This window comes from Odocoileus virginianus, chromosome 4 (genome assembly GCF_023699985.2).
Source record: "Odocoileus virginianus isolate 20LAN1187 ecotype Illinois chromosome 4, Ovbor_1.2, whole genome shotgun sequence".
Lineage (NCBI taxonomy): Eukaryota > Metazoa > Chordata > Mammalia > Artiodactyla > Cervidae > Odocoileus > Odocoileus virginianus.
In genome coordinates, this window is record NC_069677.1 from 11,843,252 (window position 1) to 11,870,644 (window position 27,393).

General features: G+C 46.6%; 1 protein-coding gene across 1 annotated transcript in view; it reads right to left on the reverse strand.

The window, feature by feature from the left end:
- ITGB5 (integrin subunit beta 5) overlaps nucleotides 1-24,973 on the reverse strand; it is a 111,872-nt gene extending 86,899 nt beyond the window's left edge. The window contains exons 1-3 of the mRNA XM_020899515.2: nucleotides 24,496-24,973; nucleotides 14,548-14,633; nucleotides 3,843-4,047 (exon numbers count right to left, since the gene is read on the reverse strand). Coding sequence (XP_020755174.2) covers nucleotides 3,843-4,047; nucleotides 14,548-14,633; nucleotides 24,496-24,565 — 361 coding nt within the window. The 5' untranslated portion in view covers nucleotides 24,566-24,973. The remainder of the gene's footprint in view (nucleotides 1-3,842; nucleotides 4,048-14,547; nucleotides 14,634-24,495) is intronic.
- Between the last annotated feature and the right edge of the window lie 2,420 nt (nucleotides 24,974-27,393).

The window sequence follows — 27,393 nt, forward strand, 5'->3', positions numbered from 1 at the left end:
AAGATTACTGAAAACATATGTCCACACAAAGATATTTACATAAATGTTCACAGCAGCATTAGTCATAATTGTCCCAAAGTGAAAACAGCCCCAAATATTCATCAACTAAAATGTGGTATATCTATACATATACAGTGGAACATTATTTGGCCATAAAAAGGAATGAAGTCCTGATATATGCTACAGATTCAGTGAATCTTGAGAATATTTTGCTTAAGTGAAAGAAGCCAGACATAAAAGACCACGTATTATGTGATTTAAATGAAATGAAAAGTAAGCAAAACCCCAGAGACTGAAAACAGATTAGTGGTTGTCAGGGGCTGAATGCATGTGGTGGGGAGGGAGAGAATAAAGAGTATTAAGGGCTACAGGATTTTCTTTTTGTAGTGATGAAAATGTCCTGGAATCATGTAGTGGTGATGCTGTACCACTTTGCAAATACACTACAAACCACTGAATCGTATACTTTAAAATGGTAAGTTATACAGTATGTGAGTTATATCTCAATTAAAAAACAAAATAAAATTTTAAAAATTCTGCTTTAAAAAGGGGAAAATTGTTCTTTTTCTTCCAGGCTTATTCTGGAATAATAACCTTGCCTGGGTGAAGTGCCTCACACATAGTGCCAAAGCTTGTCCTTGACTAGTCTGGCATAAGGCTAATAAAGTGCTACACATTTCACTCAACAAACACCTATCATGAGGTATGGGGAGGCTGGGCAAAGGAGACACAAAAGCATTTCTGAAAATACACAATGGAGAAACCAATCGCTGCATACCTGAATGCCTTCCCCAGAGTCAGAGAGGCATTACCTTGAAATAAGTATGCACTTGGAAACTGAAAATGTTGCTAATTACAACATATTATTCTTCTCTTTCCCAAAACAAATAAAGATACCTGGGGTTTGCCTGTACTTCTCTTTATTAATACTAAAATTTTCAAAATTTTAAGAGGCATCATTGGCATCACATGTTTCTATATTTGAGAAAGAAATGTGTTCATGAGGATCTAGGCCTCTAGGAATTCAGATTTTCATCATGTCTCCTCCTCATCTTCATCTCTACAGGCTGCAATGGGCTCTCCATTATTGCACCTTCTGTAGGACCAGAGCTGCACACAGTCCTCACATCATGATATTGTATAAACACAGAATCATGTATTTTTATTTTCAATATTGGAAACTGAATCACAATGCTTAGTGACAGATGTAACTATACCAAATAAGACTGCTTTCTTTCTTTAATTGAGTGTATGTTGAGCTTTGTGCATAAATAAGCATTGTGCATAAACTGAACGTTATGAGAACTTTGCACAAGGAGGCTCCCTTTATTCAAATCATTTCTTTGGGGTCTGTTTCAAAAGCTAATTGATAGGTCAAACCAAACAACAGTCTCTCTGCCTTAGAGCCACACCTTAATTCTGATTTTAAAAACTGGAATTGAAACTGCTACATCTCTGGCTTTGTGTGACCTCCAACCTCTCCCTAAACTAAATATACCCTAAAGAATAAGTATTCACCCCCATAAGGAATATTTCTTGGAGAGAGCAGCACAGGCTCAGAGCAATTCTAGATGAGGAGTTCCTAAAATAAAAACGTCCCTCAATGATGACCCTCAAACTCTTTTAGAGGTGTTAATTTTGATCTTTGTTTTCAAAAACTGACTGAAAACGGTACACAGTAATATATACATCATAAGCATATGAACAATACGAACACATGAATAAAGACAGAAAACCTAGCAAAAATGAAAAATAACAGTGTTAAAGTGGATGATTTTTCAAGGCTTTTCTTGAAGTCCCTGTTACACAGTTAATAAGATAAAAAAGGAAATACACCACTTACGTTAGTCAATAACAATTCTTATCATACGTTGCGTTCTGATAACTTGCTAGTCTACAAGGCTGCCTATGTCCCCCTTCTAGGTCAGAACCCATGACCTTGAGCCTGAAATCAAAGATTAACGTGAGGAGAGGCGTTCATCTTTCCCCAGAGGATACCATCGAACATCTGCCCACTCAGCTTCCTCTCTTCTACCCACTCGCACAGTTCGGAAAGGGCTCCCTTCTCTCTCTTAGCTCGGAACCTCACTAAACACGAGGCCAAGTGACCCTTCCAGTCAGATGACTTGTAAGAACAGTATGTTGAGCTAATCCCAGCACTAAGCCCTGGGCTGTGCAGCAGTTCACACTGCTTTATATCCAGCAGGACCACTGACACCCTTCTTTTGTTTCTTACTTCCAAGACAAGTCAGTAGGTGAAAGAAGACAGTTCTCAGATGCACAGAGGCTCAGAGTCCTTTCTAACAACAACTTGAAGAAGCATGACTGAGTGCTTACGACGTGCAGGGCCATGCTAGATTGTTTCTGAGATATGAGAATCTCTATCCAAACAGAGATGTGGCTGTCGCCAAAATCTGTATCTTTGGCCATGTTTTGAAAACAGTAATTTAAAGTTCTTAAAGTGTATTTAAACAGAAAGTCTCATTTAAGCCTCTGAATAGGGCTGTGAGGAATGAAGGTGACAAAGACCCTGAGATGCTAAGGATGGGGCAGCTTGCCCAGGGCCCCGAGTCAGAAAGAGAGCTAGAACCAGAAGCCCGGACAGCCAACCAGATCCCTCAGCTTCCCATAGCCCCAGCCACCCCAAAGTCTCAATGAACCATCTGGAAATGGTTATTGCCAGTGGCTTCCTAGACAATGAGAAAGAAGAGACTAAAAGTCAACGGGATTCGGGGGGAAAAGGCTGCCTTCTCTCAACAATGTGGTACTTTCTAATTTGGCCATGTTCACACCCTCCCTTGACATCACAAGGGGCCTCATGTGTAGAATATGAGGCGACAAAAGTGGTTAGCAAGAAACAACCATGAGCTGTGCAACCACAAAGACCCAACACTGAACTAGGTTCGCTGCTCTGCCTGCGAGCCCTTGAGCACACAGCTCCTTGGGTGTAAAATTACGTCTGCTACCTTTGGGTAGCTCAAGTAACTAGCACATAGTATGTGTGCAAAAACTGTTAGTCCCCTTATATCACAATCAACTCCAAGGCAGAGGTTCCAAGATCATAAAGAAAAAAATATCTCTACTCTGCAAGTTTGTCACTTCAGAATGCCACCAATTCAAATTTGCTGACTGGAAAAAATACTTTCTCCTGGAGGTAGCACACTCCCTTAGAAACTTGCATGAACTAAGGAGTAAACATACCAGCATCCTCCCATCGAAAACAGGAACATTATTACAACAATCAAAACATGGAAACAAGCCAAGAGCCCATCCATGGGTGGATGGATAAACAACTGTGTCTACACAGCCAATGGAGGACTATTCAGCTTGAAAAGGAAGGAAATTGACACACGCTACCTCATGGATGAACCTGGAGGATGTTACACTAAGTGAAATACTCCAGCCACAAACAGACAAATATATCTGAGTCCACTTGTATGAGGTATGCGGAGTAGTCAAACTCACAAACACAGAAAGTAGAATGGTGGCGACCAGGGACTGGGGGGCGGGGGGGAGGAGAAGAGGGAGTGAGGGGTTAGCGTTTAATGGGTTCAGAGTTTCAGTCTGGGAAAAGAAAAAAGTTCTGGAAATGGACAGTGGTGATGGTTAGACAACACTTGTAGTACAATTAATGGCACTGACCTACACACTTAGAAATGGTTAAAATGGCAAATTGTATGTTACGTATATTTCACCACAATTTTTAAAATAGCAAAGATACTCTTTATTATCCCAAAGGCCTTGGCCCTCCCTTCCCCGGGTCTGGGCCATGCCTCCCATCGCCCTCCCCTGCCAGGCTTCTCTTCCCACCATCCTGAACTGGCCTACCCCAGGGTACTCACCGGGCCTCAGGGTCATCGTGACCTCCTGGGGTGTCAGCTGGATGACATCAGACCCCACTGGGCTGGAGCCCTTGCTGCTGAGTGGCAGGCTCCGCAGAACCTGGGTGCTGCTGGCCGGGCTCTCAAACTCGCCGCCACAGCCATTCCTGATCAAGTTCGCCTTCAAGTCGCACCGGGAGGTGACCGACCGTGGGCTGCCGAAGTCCTGGAGGCGTGGAAACGGGAAGAGGGCAGGGGGCGGTCAGGGTGGCTCCAGAGCATCTCAGGCTGTGGATTCATCATCACCCCTTGACCTTGGAATCTCTACATTCCATTTCCCAAAAGTGGACAAAATAGTCACCCCCACCCCAAATGCCTCACGGAGTATTATGAGAATTAAATAATGAACTGAGGTGCTGGATATGGAAGCATTTTTAAGTTGTAAACACACACAGTAAAACATTTGGCCGCACTGTTATTTTAATGGTCAAAATGCTTCTTTAAAAAAATGTGCCTGTCTACCTGATAAGAAAATAACTGATATGGTCAAAAGTTGCATAACTAAATATTTTGAAAGATACAAGTGGCCGAGTAGCTGTCACTCAGACAATACCCCAAGGCCAGTAGGTGCCCAGTAGGGCCTCTGCAAGAGTCAAGACCAGGAAGTCAAGGAGACTTTGAAGTATTTTTAAGTAAGTAAAACCAGATGTGTTGTACTGAGCTTCTGTGATTTTGTTTGTTTATAACTGAATGTTTTTTTAAATTTTGTATATTGAACTCTTGACATAACAGGATATCTTGCCTGTCAACAACCTCAGGGATGACACAATAAATATACATATAAATGGCTCCAAAAATATTTGTGGAACAAGCTGAGAAAAATGATTATTCTAGAAATTACAAGATTCCAAATCTGGATTCTGTGCAGTCAAGCTGGGCTCTGATAAAGCAATTCTGATGAAGCAGTTAAAAAAAAAATCACAGCAATAGGGGAAAGAAGAGGTAACTTCCTAAGGGTCTTACAGGTATGGATCCGCTGTCCTAAGCTGTGTGAAGCAGAGGTTGAATTACTGAATAGCTGTCCAGAGCTGAAAGGGCTGAGGGGCTGCTCAGAGCTTAACTGGCTAAGGAATTTCTGAACTTCTTGCCAGCACACTGGGCCTTGCTGCCAGCTCCTCAAATCCTGAGGAACCGGTTGTCCTCCACCCAGTTCTGACTGTCAAAGTGCACATGTCTTGATCAGACCAGTGCACATCCCCACCACCAAGGCTGGCGAGGAAAGCATTTTTGGTCTCCCCAGAGCGATGGGTACCCCAACATCCCTCCTCTTGGCCTGGTGCAGCTTGCATTCTGGAATAGACAAAGTCACAGAATCAAACTGCTTCACCCTAAGTGGGAGACAGCTGCATGATTCCTCATCCACAGCCTCAGCCATTTATAACAGCAAGATCATCCTGTGATGCATGGACACCTGCACCAGCAATGAACTTCATCCAAGCTGCCCAGTCAATCTGCTCAAAGGCTGCTTTTGCTAGACACCACCAGTCCCCAAGGGAGGACAGGTACAGAGCCACCTGTTGCTCCCCTGCTGAGTTCATCAGGAGACTTTCAGGTCCAGGACACGCTTCCCAGACCTGAAGAGCTGATAGGCAGCCACAGAGAGCCCATTACAGCCTTGTTTGTGTAGCTGGCTTTCCTGACTCTATTCGGGGCTTCTTTATTTTCCAGGTTGTTAGCCCTCTTCATTCCCCTCATTGGTAACAGCTTTAAAATTCTTCAAGGTTGTGGCAAACTTCATTCCAATGCACAAGGCTTCGTTGAAGTTTGCTGCACCAGCAGGAAAGACCATGAACTCCTGGCACCGAGTTGGCCAGCATGAGAACCACGACTGACCACATAAAAACTGCCACTTGCAGGATGACTTTACAAGTGCCAACCATGTCAGCAACGTGATAATACAGGGGGCCCCCTGCTCAGCAGCTCCAGCTTCACGGGCAGCAACGGACAGCAACCATGACACTCATACCAAACCCAGACTTAGCCTCAGGGCCATCCAAATTTATCATGTCTGTCAACCTTCTCCTGTTTCAGAGCTCGATTTTCTTGCTACTTGGAGCAGTCCCAGGGGCTTCTCTCATGTGTTCGACATCCTTTGAAGATAGATTTATCTATATAATCAAGTCCTGTCATTATCCCAGAACTTTAGGGCCTCAATGACACCTGCTGAGGTACCTCTGGGCATGCAGGTCTGGAGAACCCTTTGAGGGTAAGGTAGCTTTCTTGAAGTCTATCAAGGATGCCCACAATAGTTGCAGTTCTCTCCAGCATGGAGTCTGAAGACAGCCATGCCTGATTTCTAGCATAGACTCTTGCTGCCCAAGAAAGGGACAGATAGCTGCAGACCCAGCTGCTGCTGCTGCCAAGTCGCTTCAGTTGTGTCCAACTCTGTGCGACCCCAAAGACAGTAGCCCACCAGGCTCCCTCGTACCTGGGACTCTCCAGGCAAGAACACTGGAGTATTTCCTTCTCCAATGCATGAAAGTGAAAAGTGAAAGTGAAGTCGCTCAGTCGTGTCCGACCCTTAGAGACCCCATGGACTGCAGCCTACCAGGCTCCTCTGTCCATGGGAGTTTCCAGGCAAGAGTACTGGAGTGGGGTGTCATTTCCTTCTCAGGCAGACCCAGCGGGGAGTGACAAACCAACCACAAGCTTCTGCTCTCTTCCCCTGAGATGCTCGCTAGCTATTTTAATTTTGAATAAGGGCAGATGCACATTAAGAGAAGAAACCAAAATCACAAAGACCAGGGCATAATGAAAGCTATGACCTTTCCAGTTACACAAACGTTATAAAGACAATGTCTCAATACCTCCATTCCTAAGCTTCAAATTCAATGAATGCAGATGCCCCAAATTATAAACTCTTGAAGGAAAGGAAGACTCATGGTTAAAAAATCCTTCTCACATGAGCGACATCCTGAAGTCTGATGTGTCAAGAGCCTCTGCCAGGTGTCAGAACACAGCAATTGCTAAGGAGAAGGGATCTCGGATACATCACCTGGTCCAGCCCTTCACTTCTACAGATGACGAGTCAGAGGTCCACACACCTAAGGTCATGCCTATGTTCACCTGAGAAGCTTAAGTTTCTCCAGCCTCAGCTTTCTGAACACAAGCTCAGTGTTTCATCATCTGCCTCCCTTCTCAGTCAAGGTCACTGATGAATTCCAGAGCAGGAAACTAACTCTGTGACCCCAGACTCCATCCCCCTGAATTTAGTATTTCCTTTGCTGCTCCAGGTGCCAAACTCCTGCCATCTATCAAACTTGGAGGATAACATGCAGAAAAACAGGCATGAGACATCATCTCAACATGGAAAAATGGAAACTAGTTTCAGAATGGTCTCTCATGCTCAGCTGCTTGAGTTCATGTCTGACTCTTTGTGACCCCATGGATCGTATAGCCCACCAGGGTCTTCCATCCATGGGATTCTCCAGGCAAGAATACCAGAGTGGGTGGCCACACCCTCCTCCAGGGAATCTTCCCGACCTAGGGATCGAATCAAGTGTCTCTTAAGTCTCCTGCAGTGGCAGGAGGGGTCTTTACCACTAGCGCCACAGCTCTGTAGTGGAAGAAGTTTCAGTCCACGAAGGAAGTATCTGTCCACACAGAAACACACAGTATCTGTCCAGAAACACTGTCACTAACCCTCCAAAGAGCTCAGGGAAGGCAACTGTATGACAGGCGACCCACTAAGAGAAGCAACAGAACACACACTGGAACTCGAAATATCCTTCATGGCTTTTAGTCACTAAACAGTAATAACATAAGAAAGAAAAGCATAAGAAGCAGGAGTGCCAAACCTAGATGACTTTTACTTTGTTCTAACACTGGTGCTCAGAATTGTTACAACCTGGCCCTCTGCACTGTCTCTGTCACCTATCACACGGAAGATATAATGAGGTCTACTGCTCACTGAAATAGTACTTAACTCTCATACATTTTGTTAATCAAAATCCCCTCCTGCAGCCAAGACCAGTGCTCAGCAAGCTCTCAGCGGTCGGGCATGGCAGCCCGGGCACTCAGCTTGTCCGCCTGTACCACTCCGGTCATCACATCCTCTGCGCGCCTCACTGCCTGCTGCGGAAAGCCAAACTCAAAAGAGATGTGGGTGGTATTTAGGGGGAAAGCATGAGTTTTTGTGTTTTTCTGAAACAGCAGGATGGAAGAGCTGAGAAACTGCAGGCCTGGGGAAAGAGGAACCCAAGCAGGAAGGGGGCAGAGGGGGGTGGGGGTGAACCGGGGACACAGATGCCCTGATCCTGAGAAGAGGGGGAAGCAAATGCAAAGTGGTGAAGAACAGGGAGAGGGCCTGGCAGAGACGTGGGCAGGGGCAGGAAGCTGGGGCCCTCTGTGGCTGCAGCCCTGGCTCCACTGGGGCCCTCATGGATACGGGGGTGGGGAGGGGAGGCCGAAGGTAAGTGATGACAAACTAAAATCTGTGCACCATCAGCACCCCACCACGTGGCCCGGCTGCTGGGAGACGGGGAAGTCCCTGTCAGGTCTGCTAGGCTCACTTAACGCACTGGATGGCTGTTCATGGAGCACATACAATGGGCTGAGATGCTTCCCTTTCACGACCACAAAGAGATGTTCTCCCACAGACCTGTGTTTTATTGTGAGCTCGAGCGGACACTCATGTTTTTCACTCCTTCCCAGCTCAAAGGCGAATATAGGTCATGTCCCCTCCCCTCTACTTTCCCCAGCACGGTAATCTCCCAGAAGATCCAGTCAGCTGGTCTTGTTTCCCAGCCTCTAATCTGTCTCCTTCCTCACATTCCCGCCTTCAGTCCTACTGACCCCTTCATTCCTTCTCTCCACATCCACCTCCAAGGCAAAGCCTGGTCCCCCAGCCCAGGTGCCCCAGCCTTCTCCCACGTCTGCCCCTATAGCCACCATCGACATGCCCCAGGCCTCCCTGCTCTTGTCCTGGTGGGATTCCTTCCAGTGTGCACAGGGCGGCCTTGGCAGCCTGGGTCCTTGTCCCTCTGGTGTCATGGCAGTCGAAACTACTCACAGCCACATCTCCTGAGGGTGTCTCACCTTCACACCCCAACAGCCTCTCCACTCCCCTCAGCACTATGGCCGAGCCTGCCTGTCTCCTCTTCCAGCCCTGGGAACCTGCTTTCTGTCCTGGGGAAGAACCGCTGCCTCAGCCCCGCCCGCCTCTCCCCAAACACCGTCCTCTGTCCAGTACGCTGGCCTCCCTGCTTCCTGCACAGGCTGCTGATCCACAAAGCCCCTTCCCCCTTTTTCCCGGGCACACAGCTACATGAAGTCTCCCAGCTCCCTATGAACTTAGGCTGAGTGCCGTGACTGGTTTTAGATGAGAAAATGTCAGTGGAAATCACGTGGGCTGCCCCGAGGCATTGCCATAAAAGCACCCGCGCACATTCTTACTCGCACACGCCCCTTCACAGCCAGCTGGGTTGTGAAACATACTCTCTTAGAGCAGAGGCAAATGTCTACTTCAGAAACATGAAGGACAAAATAGAAAAATAGATAATAAGCCGCCGGAGTCTGTGGTATGTCTTACGTCGTGCAGCACAAACAGCACTGGGAGCGTTCAAGCTGGCGGAGAACAGCCCCGGGCTCTGACGAAGGGCAAGGGGCAGGGGCTGAGTTGTGCGATAAGGACCAGCAGTCTCCCTGCCTCATGCCACATCCTCAACTAGGGGAGGGGAGAGTCCAGCGACTCTGACCTTAGAGCCAGAGGGTAAGGTCTGTAGCTAGCAGGGAAAATGGAGTCACAGTTGGAAGATGAAGACAGGAGAGCCAGGTTAACCGGGCCAAGCAAGCAGCAGAACCAGGCAGACAGAAGCAGCATGAGGTGGGGGTGGGGGGAGGGTGCTAAGGGCACTGGCTGACTCCAACTCCACGCCTGTGGGAGAAGAGAGAAGGGGAGGGGGGACCTGGGAAATAGTTCTAGGTTACAAGTTTGTTAAATGCAGAGTAAGGCGTCCCCACTCCCACCCCAGGTAAACAAGAAAGCCATTGTAGGATCTGAAGCAGAGGAGCTCAGTGGAATGTGTTTGGGGGTTAATCTGTGGTGGTATGCAGCCCGGAATCCACAAGAACACACTGGTTAGGGACCCAGCCCCCTACTGGCTACCAGCCTCTCCACATCACGTGCTCTCTGCAGGTACCTCGCCTCTTTGATGACACCCCAGGATTCATGAGTAAGGCACTCAGCCACACTTACCCTGTTGTGTTAAGGGGCAGTCTAGAATGCCCCAAACTTAGCTTTGAGACTACTCAGGCCCTGGAGAAAGTTCACCCCCAAAGGGGATGGGAAGCTGCATTCCCACGCAGGTATCACAGGAGGTTCTTTAGCCAAGATTGAGGCTATAAGCACAGACAGAGCTCAGTAAGCTACAGAGGGGACCCAGGTGTGGAACAGGACAATGATTTACTCCTGGAGATATCATCAGTTGGGATTTCCTTGGTGGTCCAGTAGTTGACTCTACACTTCCAACTCAGGGGAAATGGACTTGAACAGGCTGGGGAACTAAGATATATTATGCCTCTTGGCCAAAAACAAAACATAAAAAGGTGTCATCAGATACTACCAGTATCAGGACATCAGACTTGGGGGAAAAGGAAGAGACCTAAAGTTGACAATCCAGCGCAACTTCCAGAAACCAAAGCTCACATTCCTCTAGAAAGTATCCATAAGGTACAGGAGGCTCAGTTAATTAGCAGTTCCATCCACAAGACCCCTCCTGAATTGATCTCATTTTGTACTTCCAAAGTACTGGAGGGTGGGAATGGTCATCTTCATTTTACATACCAAGAAACAGTAAATCATGGTGAAACTGAGATTTCAACTTTGGTTTTCTAAACAAGGTGTCTTTTTAGCTGGCCTCTTTTTTCAAATATGAATTCCTGCCAGATTCTTGGCCAATTTTGAAGATGAGGAAGACACAGATTCTCAAGGAAATAATGATTTAATTGGAAACAGGCATAAAACAAATCCACAGAGTAAGAGGTGACAAGTGTTATTGCCAGAGGACTAACTACAGGGAGACAGAAAGGTGGTGGGTCATGGCCTGTATGTGCAGACATGTAACAAACAGCCACCCAGTGAAATCATTCCATCAGTCTTACTGAGCAGCTATTAATACTATGAGCCAGGCACCACTCTGGGTGTGGGAGGTTCAACAGTGAAGAAAACAGATAAAACCCCTGCCCTAACATTCTGGTAGGGGGGAGCTTACATTCGTATTGCAGACAGATGGACAGATGAACAGAAACATGGCTAGGTGGACAAACAGATGTGTCTGGGGGAAAACCATCAAAGTCTTCATGGAGTAGATGAGTTTTGAACTAATCTCTTGAAAACTGAAGACAAGGTGTCGGTCAGCGGAAGGAGGGGAAATCTGGGAAGCTCTTCAGGAGAAGCAGCACAGAGAAAACCATGAGGGTGTTCATCAGGCAGGGATCTCTGGGGACCCTCAGGTCATCCCCTGGGGCTGAAGTGTTGAAGGCAAGCAAGAGATACAGGTAGGGACGCAGGCAGGGGCCATGGAACTTGGATTTGTCATGCAGGTCGTAAGGAATCCGTGAAAGGTTTTAAAGTTGATAACAAAACAGTACCATTAAGCCTCAAATACAGTGAGGGGTTCATATGTTGGGAAGAGTCCTCTTTCAATGATTATCTCAATAGATGCAGAAAAAGCCTTTGACAAAATTCAACATCCATTTATGATTAAAACTCTCCAGAAAGCAGGAATAGAAGGAACATACCTCAACATAATAAAGGCTATATATGACAAACCCACAGCAAGCATCACCCTCAATGGTGAAAAATTGAAAGCATTTCCCCTGAAATCAGGAACAAGACAAGGGTGCCCACTCTCACCACTACTATTCAACATAGTTTTGGAAGTGTTGGCCACAGCAATCAGGGCAGAAAAAGAAATAAAAGGAATCCAGATAGGAAAAGAAGAAGTGAAACTCTCGCTGTTTGCAGATGACATGATCCTCTACATAGAAAATCCTAAAGACTCTACCAGAAAATTACTAGAGCTAATCAATGAATACAGTAAAGTTGCAGGATATAAAATTAACACACAGAAATCTCTTGCATTCCTATACACTAACAATGAGAAAACAGAAAGAGAAATTAAGGAAACAATACCATTCACCATTGCAACAAAAAGAATAAAATACTTAGGAGTATATCTACCTAAAGAAAAAAAAGACCTATACATAGAAAACTATAAAACACTGATGAAAGAAATCAAAGGGGACACAAACAGATGGAGAAACATACCATGTTCATGGATTGGAAGAATCAATATTGTCAAAATGGCTATACTACCCAAAGCAATCTATAGATTCAATGCAATCCCTATCAAGCTACCGACGGTATTTTTCACTGAACTAGAACAAATAATTTCACAATTTGTATGGAAATACAAAAAACCTCGAATAGCCAAAGTAACTTTGAGAAAGAAGAATGGAACTGAAGGAATCAACCTGCCTGACTTCAGACTCTACTACAAAGCCACAGTCATCAAGACAGTATGGTACTGGCTCAAAGGCAGAAATATAGATCAATGGAACAGAATAGAAAGCCCAGAGATAAATCAACGAACCTATGGTCACCTTATCTTCGACAAAGGAGGCAAGGATATACAATGGAAAAAAGACAACCTCTTTAACAAGTGGTGCTGGGAAAACTGGTCAACCACCTGTAAAAGAATGAAACTAGAACACTTTCTAACACCATACACAAAAATAAACTCAAAATGGATTAAAGATCTAAATGTAAGACCAGAAACTATAAAACTCCTAGAGGAGAACATAGGCAAAACACTCTCTGACATAAATCACAGCAGGATCCTCTATGACCCACATCCCAGAATTTTAGAAACAAAAGCAAAAATAAACAAATGGGACCTAATGAAACTTAAAAGCTTTTGTACAACAAAGGAAACTATAAGCAAGGTGAAAAGACAGCCCTCAGATTGGGAGAAAATAATAGCAAATGAAGCAACAGACAAAGGATTAAACTCAAAAATATACAAGCAACTCCTCCAGCTCAACTCCAGAAAAATAAATGACCCAATCAAAAAATGGGCCAAAGAACTAAACATACATTTCTCCAAGGAAGACATACGGATGGCAAAAAAACACATGAAAAGATGCTCAACATCACTCATTATCAGAGAAATGCAAATCAAAACCACAATGAGGTACCATTACACGCCAGTCAGGATGGCTGCTATCCAAAAGTCTACAAGCAATAAATGCTGGAGAGGGTGTGGAGAAAAGGAAACCCTCTTACACTGTTGGTGGGAATGCAAACTAGTACAGCCGCTATGGAAAACAGTGTGGAGATTTCTTAAAAAACTGGAAATAGAACTGCCATATGACCCAGCAATACCACTTCTAGGCATACACACTGAGGAAACCAGATCCGAAAGAGACACGTGCACCCCAATGTTCATCGCAGCACTGTTTATAATTGCCAGGACATGGAAGCAACCTAGATGCCCATCAGCAGATGAATGGATGAGGAAGCTGTGGTACATATACACCATGGAATATTACTCAGCCATTAAAAAGAATTCATTTGAATCAGTTCTAATGAGATGGGTGAAACTGGAGCCCATTATACAGAGCGAAGTAAGCCAGAAAGATAAAGACCATTACAGTATACTAACACATATATATGGAATTTAGAAAGATGGTAACGATAACCCTATATGCAAAAAAAGAAAAAGAGACTCAGATGTATAGAACAGACTTGTGGACTCTATGGGAGAACGCGGGGGTGGGATGTTTCAAGAGAACAGCATCGAAACATGTATATCTAGGGTGAAACAGATCACCAGCCCAGGTTGGATGCATGAGACAAGTGCTCAGGCCTGGTGCACTGGGAAGACCCAGAGGGATGGGGTGGAGAGGGAGGTGGGAGGGGGGACCGGGATGGGGAATACATGTAAATCCATGGCTAATTCAATGTATGACAAAAACCACTGCAATGCTGTAAAGTAATTAGCCTCCAACTAATAAAATAAATAAATAAATAAATAAATAAATAAATAAAAACAAAGTAGCTTGTTTAGTAATCTTACTCTTTACTAGGAAAAAAAAAAATTCTAGAACAGTCACTTGGAAGATGCAGTGTAGGTTTAGAAACTGAGTATTTCCTGATTAGCCAACCAAGCACTGATATTTGTATTGCTTTACGAGAGCAATATGCCTATCACCACCCCAAACTTACATCCCTTCCTACAGGGTCTAAAGAAACAGCAGCTATTCAAGAAAAACCATTCCATAAAGGCCAATTCATAACATTCATCCTCAGATAAGCCACTGAACAATGACCGGCATCCACCAACAGGCCACCCACCCAGGCATGTTTTATATCATTAGGCAAAAGACTCACTTCATAAGCTCAGGTCTTTTACCAAATAGCAGAAAACTGTACACGAATCATAACTGGTTCCCCTACAAAAGGGAAAGAAGATCTTGTTTCCCTAAAACAGGATTAAAACATAAAAATGCAGCTTTTCTTTTGTCTCTGCCTTGGGAGAAAGGAAGAGGCAGCTCACCGAACCTGCACACACTTTTTCTGCCCAGTCAACTTGGACACTGAGGTGAAGCCCACCCCTCCCCCACCCCTCTCCCACAGCACTCCTCCCCTCCCCCACCTATGTACCTCTTTGGAGCACCAGGCACATTTTGGGTGGATTAGCAGGCATTCTTCACATGAGGTGGCACTTCCACTAGTGCATATGTTGAGACCTTCAAAGAAAGATAAAGATGCAGCCATTAGGTTCCAGCCATAAACTCTTATTAATGAGATTTTGAATGGGGTGGGAGGAGGAGTCACTTCTTTTTCTAACAGGAGGCCTCCCTGAAGCTGAAGGGTGCAGGCCCCTGTGCTAATTGCAGGCCTTTGCTCACTGGCAGAAGCTAAACACTGACGGTTTTTGAAGTACTCACCATGTGCACACTTGAGTTAGCAACTCCTGTTTCTTCTACTGTGCCTACCAGGATTCCCACTGCCTTCTTCCTGACACAGCAGGTCCTGTCTCATCGAGAACAAGGCCCCTTTTTACTTAGTCCAGACAAAATATCATAAATGGCATAAAAAGCAAATAAAAAAAAGAACTGATTGATCTTCTTCAGACATAAGAAAATCCTAAACCAGGTACCGTCGCACCAAATCCATAGTGTACCAAAAGACAGCAGCAAAGTCCTTAAAGAAGAATGCAGCCAAGGAATACAATGCCAGCTTAAGATACAGGGTATCTATTAATTCAATATATCTACTAATAGATCCAGAAAATACATATCACCTGGGGAGATAATAAAAAGGTATTTGATCAAATTAAAAAAACCACCCATTCAAAATCTATCCCTGATGTTCAAAAAAGTATCAGAAACTAAGACTAGAGAGAAACGTGGTCATGGTGATGGCCGCATGACCCTTTGAATATACTAAACCACCAGACAAAAGCGTTCTCCCCCATCTCCCTTCTCCACTGTATGCTTCTCCCACTACCATCCCCAACAGCAAAGGCATCCTTGGTGAAATTTATCATCACCCAAGTCTTTTCCTTCTGGGACAAATTTCTTTTGACCAAGAGCAATACTTACTGGCTTCTCTCTAAACAGATGTAACTTTATTTGGTCCTCACAGCACTAACAGACTCACTGGTCTCTTCTGGTCATTGCCTAGAGGCTCACTGGATAAATGGAAAAAAGAAAAACCCAGGGCCACCAGCCCTAGGAAGAAGGGCTCAGATTATAAAGGAGAAAAACAGAGGCAGTAAGATTAACAAGAGAGTGTGGAGGAGAAAACAGGGAGGTTGAGACTCTTCCCCAGCTTCACCAAACAACATAACAATATTGGTTGTAAGACATCTTAAAACTATAACATTTCTCTAATTTGGTCATTTTAACTCCTTGATTCTTCTTTGTCACTAGCAGGAAAATACCTATGGAAATCGGGTGACGCAGGAGGCTGCACTGAGTCACTGCATTGAGGCACTAGAGAGAAAACCATTTGGGATGAGAATGGCAGCTCATTCTCACTTTCAAGCAATGAAAGTGGGAGAAACTGGCAGGACCTGAGGGCCTGGGAAGAAAGAAGGGTGACTTTGGGAGCCCACAGAGGGTGAGAATGATGGCTTTCCCCAGCCAGAGACCCCGATGTGGAACCTTGGGCACTTCATCTCCACCAGCTGCCACCCTGTTGGGACCCCACCTCATACCACCAGAGCTGGGGACCCCAATGTCACTGCCAGGCCTGCAGTGGGACCTCCTGGGTACAACGCTGGACTCGGAATGCATTTTACAGGAGAAACAAAGCCAGGACCCATCACCCTGCACTGCCTCATTTCAGGAGAAGAGTCCTTCGCAGGTCCAAACATTCACCAAGAAGGTGTTACAATTCAGCCCACAGGGAGGTTGGGCTTGCCTTCCACCTCTCTTACACTGACAACCTCCTTTCTCACTTTAAAATGAATCCACTCGGAGACTTTCAAATAGGTACCTGAGCCTATTAAAAAAGAGAAATGATTGCAGGAAAAGTTTCAAACTGTCAGTTTCATTGTTTGGTTAAATCTCTTTACCTGAATCACTTTAGTGTACAGCAGAAATTAACATAACACTGTAAATCAACTATATTTCAAATTAAAAAAAAAATTCCCCAGAATATTTAGCTTAAAGTTGACATTAAATAAATAGATGTGGGAACTTCCCTGGCAGTCCAGTGGTTAAGAGTCCACCTGCCAATGCAGGAGACATGAGTTCGATCCAGGAGCATCCCACATGCTGTGGAGCGACTAAGCCCGTGAGCCACAATGAGTGAGCCCAGGAGCCACAACAACTGATGTCTGTGCACCCTAGAGCCCCTGCTCTGCAACAAGAAAAGCCACCACAATGAGAAGCCCTCACATGGCAACTGGAGAGTGGTCCCCTACTCACTGTAACTAGAGAAAGCCTGTATGCAGCAACGAAGACCCAGTGCAGCCAAAAATAAATAGCCATGGACAACTGAAATGAAAAAACAACAACAACAATCTCCTTACCTGACAGAAACCACTAGCTGCGCAGGGGACGGAATCAAACCCAGAATGAAAGTGACTTTTCTCTTGTTCTCCTCAACCTTATCAAATATACACTCAGGCTCTTATGGCATGTCATTTGCTTTGACATATAAAATAATTTCTATAAAGGATGCATAAAATCATCCTTATAAATCATTTCTATAAAATCATGGAACTGCAGAAACCTGGAGCTAGAAATTCTTTAGGGATCAGCTCACTAAGTCATCTCATTTTACAGCTGAAAACACGAGAAAACAAAAATAACTTGGAAAAAATAACAAGGAGCCCAGTCTTCCAATAAGAGGTCAGAAGTGGCACCAGCAAGCAAGTACCCATATGGGGTCCCTGTGCCACCCAGACATGGGCCATGTGACCAGTGAGTTCCAGGGTCCTCTGAAGGAGATGTTCAACAGGCCCTCGTCAGAAAGGAATTTAAGGTTGGATGTCTCAATTATGTCTCTGCCCCAACTCACATTAATTCACAAACACCACTTTCTAATTACCAGGGCCTCATCACTGAGGTCTGGGACCTTGGATCAGAGATCTTGGGTTCAGAGCATTAAGGGCTCTTCCTCTCTGACCCATATCACACTGGGCTCTGATCTTCTGCTTTGTCAGCCTAAAAGACCTTGGACAAAATCCTGAAGAGGCTCCACAGATGTGACAGGCATCTGGTATAAAAACATACTGAACAACTGTAAAATATCTGCCATACTACATTCTTAGTCATTTCTGTTACTTCTTACATATTCACATGCAATAGTAGTTTCATGGCACTGACGGTGACTCCACTAAAATCAGGTTGCTATATTTTGTAATAACGAAATGGAAAATAACCTTTAAAAACTGTATAAAAAGGTAATTTTAAAATATAAAAATAAAATAGGTTGCTGTTGAGACAAATTCAAATTCAAGAAACCCTGCTCTATGCAAGTCCTAAACGCCAAGTACTGGTCTAGGGGATGCTAGAGACACAGAGTTGAATGACCCAGGCTGTGCTCCCTGGGCGCTCACAGCTGCCAGGGACAGGTCACGCCAGTCCTGCCAGGCACTCTGGGAACCAAAAGCATAGACCATGTGCTGACATGTGCCACAGTGCCAGTGCTACTCCCTTTGGCATCTCTCCTCCCTGCACCTATTAATATTTCAGTGAGTTTGGATTTAGCTGGATGAGTCATTTGAAACCAATAGCACTTTGAAAGGAAGGAAGTAATGAATAAAAATGTTAAACAGTCGCAGTTCACAAATGTCAGCGTGTTATGTCTATGTCATGGTAATAGGTGCTAGCGGCCCAGACAGTGACCACAACTTTTCTTGGTTACTGTTTGCAGAGTGACCATTCCCAGCTCAATGTCAATTGCCTGCAGCCCCTAATGTCTCTGAAGCCAGGGGTTTACTGCAAACCATCATCTGAAAACACGCTCTCCTTCCGAAACTCAATGACTCATCCCTCCCCGTTATCAATCTTATCCAGACTGATCCTTCCTTCCAGATGCACGAAATGTTTCTCCTAATCCAACCTTTCCTGCCTGCACCCTTCTCCAGCCCCACACAGCCCAAGCCAGGCCCTCCACAGGTTTCTGCGGTCACCTCCTGGCTGGCCTCCCTCCATTCAACCTCTCCACACCTCTACCCAACATGGCCAAGGTTACACAGCACCCACTGACGCACACCTCCAGTAGTTGGAATTTCCTGATCTAAAACACTCCATGGGATAATAGAGGTGAGTCCCAGGACGAAGCAGCCCTAATGGCAGGGAGAGAGGAGACATGACACTACTCAGTGGAATAGTGGGAAACATACAGCGAGCAAGTAGGGTGTGCACTCACCCAGGAAAGCACAAAGACAAGAACAGACCCTGCTGCTAATGTCTGTGCAACCACCTTCATGACACAACTGAGAAGCCAGCAAGGGAAACAATCCTGAGTTACATTTTACTCATTGTTTTCAAGACAACAGAAAACAAAAACATCTCATCATTGCTGTTGGGGGGAAAAAAGTGGTAAGGCACTGGAGTGCTTCTCCCCATGCCCTGAACCACAGCCACTCATGTGTCACATGATAGACAAAGTCTTTCCAGTGCTGAATCTAGCAATTAAATAGTCATCGGTCTAAAGATGTTACCACAAAGTGTAAATACACCCTAGAAAGGATCTGTCTCGTTCATACCTTTCCTGCCCTTCGGAACACCAGACATCTACAGAACATTCAACAACGTCACCTTTACAGACATGATTTGTTGCTTAAAAAACATCAGTTCATATATAGGATAGTATGCAGCTTTAAAAAAGAATGTGCGTGCTCTCTATTCCCTGCATACTGGTATGAAGCTCACTCTGAGACAGTTATCACTAAGTTAACATAAAGGCAAGGTGCAGAATGGTGTGTTTAGGGCTTCCTTTAATAAAACTAGGGGAGGGAGATTTGTAATAAACATAGAAAAAACACTATGGGTCCATAAGAAACTGACAGGGATGGTCTGATTCAGGGAAGGAAGTCAGGGTAATATCCTAGACTAACCAGCACAAGAATGAAAGAGCAATCTCTCACCCTACACTGGCTATGCTTTTAAAAAGTATGTGAACCGATTACCTATTCAAAATTTAGCTTTAAAAAGACAACTGACTACTTATATGATCTTCCTCTAAAAATTCATAACTCCAGTCTAATCATTAAAAAAACAGACAAATCCCAGTGGAGGGACTATCTACAAAATACCACCTCAAAAATGTCAAGGTCATTGCAAGACAGAAAAACTGTCACAACCAAGAGGAGCCTATGGAGACATGACAACTCAGTGTAATACGGTGTCCTGCATGGGCTCCTAGAACAGAAAAAGAACATCAGATTTAAACTAAGAGAATCTAAGTATGGTTTTAGTTAATAACAACATATTGATGTGGTTCATGAATTGTAACAAATATGCCATATGAATGCAACATGCAAACAACAGGCAAAGCTGGAATTGGGGCATATGAGAACTCCTGTACTAAGATCTCAGTTTTCCCATAAATCTAAAACTGTTTTACATATTTAAAAAGTTAAAGGTGTTTTTTTTTTTTAAGATCATTGAAATCATGGTGGGAGAGGGGACGGGGGTAGGAATCAACCCAGTACCAATCATTCTGTCCATATCAGGGACCTAAAGTGTTGTTTCGGATGTTGTTTTGTGAGTCCGGCAATTCACCTTATTGCTCCCCTCCAACTTCCAGCCTTCTCTAAAAGAATATGCAATGAGAGGCCCACTCTGCTCCACCCAAGGGATGCAGACAAGGCTTCACAGAGGACAGGACACTGGGCTGGAGTTATGTGATAAGGAGAGGATATCCTGACATGAAAGATTCAAGAGATTGTTCTGTCACTTATTGATTACATGACCTTGGGCAAATCACAACTTTTCCTGGCCTTAGCATCTCCCTGCAAACAATTCAAGGGTGACTAAAACAACCTGTATCGTAGGTGCCAGCTCAAAAAACTCTTGACAGACTCAAATGAGTTCTCTCTCTCTCGCACAACTGTTTCTTCCTAACAAGCTGCGTGCATAGTCTCTGACCTCAAAGCTAGCTGCAGAAGGCAGCAAGGAGGTGAGGATGGGTCACTCTGCCTCCAACACACACACGCATACAAAATACCAAAACTTCTGTCCATCCATTCATTCAACAAGTATTATTAAGGCACTGTTCTAAGCACAGATGAATACAATGACAAATAAAACCAACAAAACTCCCTGCTTTCAGGGAGTTTACGTCCTGATTGGGGGCTGAATGCTCAGAGGAGAAGATGAACAATAAACCAGATATGCAAGTACACTAGATGGTGGTAAGTGCTAAGGAGAAAAATCAAGGAAGGCAAGGAGATAGGAAGAAAGTGAGGCAGGAGGCTGCAGTCTGCCTGAGTAGACACGCTGAGAAAACGCTGTGGATGCCTGCCATGCAGAGATCGGCAGGGAGAACATTCCAGGCAGCGGGAAGGCCTGACCCAGCCCAGTGAACAGTGATGGGATTGAAGTGCGTGAGGGGAAGTAGTGAGAGGGGGTTAGTTAGGTGGGGGCGGGGGAGGGGGCGGTCAGGGGGTGTTCATGCAGAGCCTGGCAGGACCCTGGCAGGACTTCTGGAAGCCACAGGAGGATTTTAGGCAGAGTAACACAATCTAAGTTGAGTTTCAACTGGATCATTCTGAGTAAGAGTTGAGTGTAACTCTACAAGAGACAAGCAACTATTTTTGAAAAACTCTGGTGGGGGCGGGAACTAGCATTTGCCACAGGGAAGGTGTCAGGCCTTCCCTGGAAGCAAACTTTTCCCCATGTGGCCCAGGAATCAAACCCTGCAATCAATAGAAGAAGCTGCCTCACAAACAAATGGGTGCCTATGAAGTGTTCCTTTACATTCATAAAGACCATTAATCTCATTTCAGCTTGAAAGAAGAAACACATCACAGCCTTCAGTCCCAGTGTATTGAAAATACCTGTGATGCGACCCCACCCCCATTAACCCGGCTGCTCACTGCCACGTGAACGGGGTATTATCATTTAAGCACTAGGTAATCGTCCCACATTACATTAAAACTTCAGAATATTTCCGTGAGCTGGCTAGAGAAGAAAAACTAGTTACCAGGGTAGGCAGGCACAAAGGGCCTTTTGCCAACTACTTAGATATATTCATTCTCCGTTGCCTCAGTAGCTAAATAAGCATGGAGAACAAGCAGGAGAGGAATACTAATTAGAGCTAATTAGACCCTGCCCTCTTTTGCCTCAATCTCCTTTATTAAAAGTCCCCCTAATTCAAGGATGATGGCGCTAAAGTGTAAATACCTAGGGTAAACAGCAGCCGACCCACCAAACCCCCTGGTTTGCATTTCTAAACCTTTGCCTGGTTACCTGAGAGCTGCAAACCCAAGGCCAAATTCCAACAGCCCCATCACAGACCACGGAAATCGTGGCGGCGGGGGACTGCTGCCAACAGGAGTCCAGTAAATAGGATAAAGGGCTCTCCTAGGATTTAGAGCATTCTAATGCGCAGGGCATTCACTAAAAGAACATTTGATTTTTTTTTCCTTTTAATAAACTATGATGGCAAACATGACTCCAGTTCTGCAGCCCAGTCAATGCCACACTCCCCCCTCCTTAGTAGAGAGCAAGGGCCTCCCCGAAGAGAAAGGAGGTCTTTGCTAATAAGGAGAGCAGAGAACTCTGGGATGGGGGGTTGTCAGCCTGCTGGGGACTTGTTTGAAGTCAGCCCCCTTAAATTAAAAGTCTGTTTCCTGCTGGATTAAACACACAGACGAAAGCAGTGCAAAGCAATAGACTGGCAACTTAACCACTGATCTAGGGACACCCAGGCAGGCAGGACCCTGCAGATCACCTTTTTCTCTTAGTGGGTAATGAAGGTTTTTCTGTCAAATTCTGTCCTAGTAGCAGAACACAAATTGGATAAAGTACCTGCAGTGCTTCAATAAAAAGAGAAGACAAGGGAAGGAAAAGAAAAGCTGTTTCTGACATGCAGTTTGAAAGTTTGCAGTTGGCTCAGCAACACTGGAAACTAGGAGAAATCACACAGATAAGTATCAGTCCCTGGTAACCTTGAGAAGCTCCAGGGCATTAAGAGGGAGGTGGCCAGGTCTGGAAGCCAGTGATGGGCTTGCTCTCCCACTGCTCTGCTGATCCATGGAGGGATGGCTGAGCTCTAAGGCAATTGCAGGAGAAGAGACAGCACTGGAAATAAACCACTGTGGGCTCAATGTTTTTTCCCTACCTAAACTGTGTTGTGCAGGACAAAGGGCCCTAAGCCAAAAAGTTATGAGGCCTACAGACAAGGACAGTGGGCAAATCACTTCACTCTCCTGGGCCAACCCCAAAGATGGAGATCATGAAGAAGAAATATATGAACTCTGAAAAGCAGAAATCACAATGCAAATGGAAAATAATGGATTGAAAGAATTATTTGCAACTGGACGTATTTAAGTTTTTATTAGAACCAGGATGTCAACCTGTAAGCAAACTAAGAAATCACCTCCTTCAGCGGTTCCTAAACGTTTGTATTTCACAGATTATGATTTAAAAAGAAAACAAAAAGAGAAGGAAAACTTTACATAGGATTGCCGATTTTTTCGTTTGCTCAAAATGAAAAACTACCCTGTTATCACTACACATTATTTTTAAAAATTTTCCTAAAAATAAAAAAGAATTTCAAATTAAAGGACAGTCCTTGTGAAGCAGGGGGCTGTTGGCAATAATATATTCCTGTGTATGACACAGGCTATCTCTCTCTCTTTGCCCTTTCCTGGGGACCCATGAGCAATAGGCACTGCTTGCCAGATGGGTGTTTGGAAACCAGTGATCCACTCCAAGCTCTGGACTGATGAAAGAAACCTGTTACAGCAATAAGTCTGAAATACCGCCTAAAAAAGTTTTCGTCTAGACCTTTCCTCTCAGACAGCAACCTCCACTGCCTTCATGTAAACGAAACTCGGCAGGAGACCGTCCTTCCCTCCCTCTTAGCCAGACACATGGTTCGGAACAGCAATCAGGAATCTCGGGCTTGAAAGTGAACGGAGCATCTCAACACAATTATCTCCTACCGGAAAAGAGAAAGTCTGGAGCTTCCTGCTTTTAGAGGGGATGGGGTGGGGGTAGCTCCTTCTGCCAGCCATCCCCAGCGCCAACAGAGCACCCTTCCTCAGCAGTCTCCCCACTCTGAAAACCTAAAGCAGATAACTGAGGGTCCGCACACAGCCGCCAGCCCAGAGCAGAATCGCGCGAGTGCAACTGCACACCCCCTGCTCCAGAATCCTCCAGAATCAGGGGGAGTACGCCGCACGGGGTGTTTGTAAACTCCGAAATAAAGCCAGGCAGAAGGAAGTGGATCGCGAGATCCCAGGTGGGGCTGTGGTTTCGGAAGCGGGTCTTTCCTCGGGTATGCGGGAGCTTGGGGGAGGAAGGGGTGTTTACATCTTTAAAGAAAGGCGGCTGGCCTAGGCGGGGTGAAACTAGGATTCGCCAGGAGACCCTGGGCATCCACGCTTGCAAGAGTCTAGCCCTCGAGAGTAGCCGTGAACCCCACGCTTTGGCTCCGGGTCACGCGCCTCTAGTTACCCCTCGCTCCCCGCGATCAGGGCACCGGCTGCATCACCCGGCGCCTCCCAGCAGCCCGGCCGCCCCGGGCCGGCCACAAGGGCCGCTTTGTGCCGGGAGTTGCAGAGCCCGGATCCCGACGCGGGGCTGGTGGCGGCCCTCCCGGCGCACTGGGCGCGGGCGCTCGAGGGCTAGGTCAGCAGACGGGCAGGGCTGTTTACACAGGAAGGCTCCTCCTCGCCCGGGAGGGGACCAGGGGCCGACGACAGCCCAGCGGGGCTGCGGCGGGCCGCGCGCGGAGTGGCGCACGCATCCTGAAAGCCCCCCAACCGGTCGCCCCCGGCAGCTCGCCACCTGGGGGTGTCCCCGAGCACGCCTCCCACCTTCCGACAACTGCCCTGGCCCCTGCCCCTCCAAGAGGCCGGCGGGCGGCTCGGGGCGTCACGAAGTTTCTTTCTGCACAGCGGGCGGCGTGGCTTACCTGGGAGCCGCGGCACTAGCGCGCAAAGCCCGAGGAGGCAGGAGTACAGGAGCGCGGGGGCCCGCGGCATGGTGGGGCGTCCGGCTCAGCGGCTGCGCGGGCGGCGGACTCCGCGGGGGCTTGCGGCCGGGGGCCGCGGCCGGACGGGAGGCGGGGGCGGCTGCTCTGGCCCGCGCCCCGCCGCCACCATCCCTCCCGTAGCGCTTGCCGCCGAGTCCCGGGGCCGCCGCTGCGCCGGCTCGCCGGCCGGGACGCCCGGGGTGTCGCCGCTCGGGACTGTCCCGGCGGGCGGTCTGGGCAGAGGCGGGACGGCAGGCTCCGCGCTGCGGCCGCGACTCTGGCTCCGGGGCGCGTCCCGGGCGGAGGCTCCCCCGCGCGCCGGCAAACTCTTGCCAGTCGCCTCCACCCCTTCCCTTCCTTTCCTCGCTCCGGCCCGCCGGGCTCCACTTTCCTCCTCTCCTCACTCCTCCCCTTCTCTCCCCTTCCCGGCCCCCGCCCGGCTGCCACACGGTCGGCTGACGGCGAGGCGGGGCGGGCCGAGCTCCGCCCCTCGCGGGGACCGGCCCGAAACGGGAGGCCGAGGGCATCCAGGTGGAAGTCGCTTCCGGCGCACCTGGAGGCTGGAGCGGGGGTCGAAATCCCGGGGTGGGGTCTGCCGGGCTATCCTAGCAGCGTGGGCCTGCGGGAAGGCGGCAGGGCACGCTCCGTGCGAAGGCAGAGATTACTTGGGGTTGCTGAATTTAAGGGGGCGGGGGGAATCATGCAGTGGCAGTCTGGTCTTCCTTCCCAAAGCAGCGCTCGCCCGAGAGACGGAGGCACCGGCGCGTGTTACTGCGAGGAGAGTCGCTCCATGGGGAACGTGGCGCGTGGAGGCACACCTGAAACACACTCTCCTCTCTTTAAGGTTTTACCCCTTCCGCGGATTCGAGATTGGTCAATACGTCGCTATTACGCGTTTTTCTTACCTCGATACGCTGGCAGTTTCCGTAAAGCGAAACAAATTAAAAACAGATGCGCAGCCTTTCACCTTATTCTTTACATCTGAGCTGGTTCTAAAATTGACTGTAAGGGATGAGGTGGGGAGCTTCTCTTAACAGCATGTGCAAAGGACCAGGTGAGCTTGGGCTGCGCCACGTTGAGGGGGTTAAGACCGGAATGGTTTCTAGGCCAGAGAAGAAGAGGCGGTCTTCAGGTAGAAGGAGGTAACAGTAGGCTGCCTAACACGTACAGCACAAAGAGCACGCGGCTAGCCAGACACTGAAATGTAAATACCCTGTTAACTCTTGAAAACCTCCCCCACAACCCTGCTGTTAACCAGGTGAGAAAACTGAGGCAAAGGGATTAACGTGCCAAAAGCGACAGAGCAGGATGCCTTGTCCAAAAGTTCAGGGTGCCTTTAACTAGAAGCAGAAGCAGCAAAAATAGCAAAGTGATGTGACCTTTGCAGGTCATGAACCAGTCGGACAGATGGCTCTGGGTGAGGGAGGAGGGGGGAGCAGTTCTAACTGACCCGATTAGGGAGTTTGGAGTTTAATTGTGCCCTCCCACCCCACATTCTACCAAGGTGGTGGCATGATGCCAGAATAAGTCAGTTTATTCTTGTGGTACAGTGTGCATAGAGGCCAAGCTCCAAGTTACACTTGAAAGAGGGTTTCATCCATAACTTGCATGTAAATATCACTGTACTCTAAATATTCCCCGTGTTTATTCTGATGTAACAGTCATGCTTGGCCTTTAGCTTTTTCCAGTAAAATTGGTGCTGCCAGAGCTTCTCCGGGTTTATCTTTGGTCTTTCTGCCTCAGCTGAATGACCTTGGGGCTACTCTTATCCAAGCTTGAGAGGCAATGATTATAATTAATGGGCAGCCAGTAAAAGAGTTTGAACTGAGAGGTGTCAGTGCCAAGTGGTGATTTTCAAAGATTTGTCTGGTAAGGATGTGATGGATAGATTAGATGGAAGGAAAGTTGCAGAAACTGAGTAAATATTGCATTGATAAGTACAATTTAAAACTTGCATTTATCAAGCATCTTCCAAGTTTATACCCTGTGGTGTCTGATACGTGCACCACCTCCCCCACCCCAGCATGGCCCTTCACTGTTCAGCCCCAACACACACCCCTGTTTACCTGGACCGCACCTGGAAAGAACTGCAACCAAATCTGCCCTCCTCCAGTCCCACCCTGGTGGCTTCCAACCTGCCCAGACCTGCCATAAACCACTGAACCCCAAGTGATGACAGCATTCTTCCATGTTCCATTATCCCAGAACTAGTTTGGAGGTAGGTGCCTCTTCTAATTCCTCCCAAGCTTTTGTTTTTTGGTGTGTGGCTTTTTCTTGTCCAGTCACCCTTCATTCTTTTTATTAGCTAGAGAGGAGAAGTAAGGCTTGACGTGTTAGTCTGTCAGTCGTAGTCATGTCTGACTCTTCGCTCCCCCGTGGACTATAGCAAGGATACTGGAGTGGGTTGCCATTTCCTTCTCCAGGGAATCTTCCCGACCCAGGGGCTGAACTTGGGCAGATTCTTTACCATCTGAGGCATCAGGGAGAGTGGAAGTGCCCTTCAAATGCTTTGACTTCCTTTGACAAAGTCAGCATGCACTGATGGTCCCTCTCAGGCGGGAGACAAGGCCATGCCTCACACAGCCACTGGAATATTAATAGTTCTTGTGGCTGCCTCCCCAACGTCCCATTTCTGATCATTGCTGAGCTTCTGGACCCAAAGGAAGCTGCTGGTTGGATTGAGTTTGAGTCTCAAACTTTGAACACAGAAAACCCAGAGGAATTTTATGTTTCTTATTAGTTTTAAAATAAGATTAATTCCTCAAAAAGTTAAAAATAGAATTTTGAACTTCAATTCCCAAATGAATTGAAAGCAAAGCCTCAAACAAATAATTATAC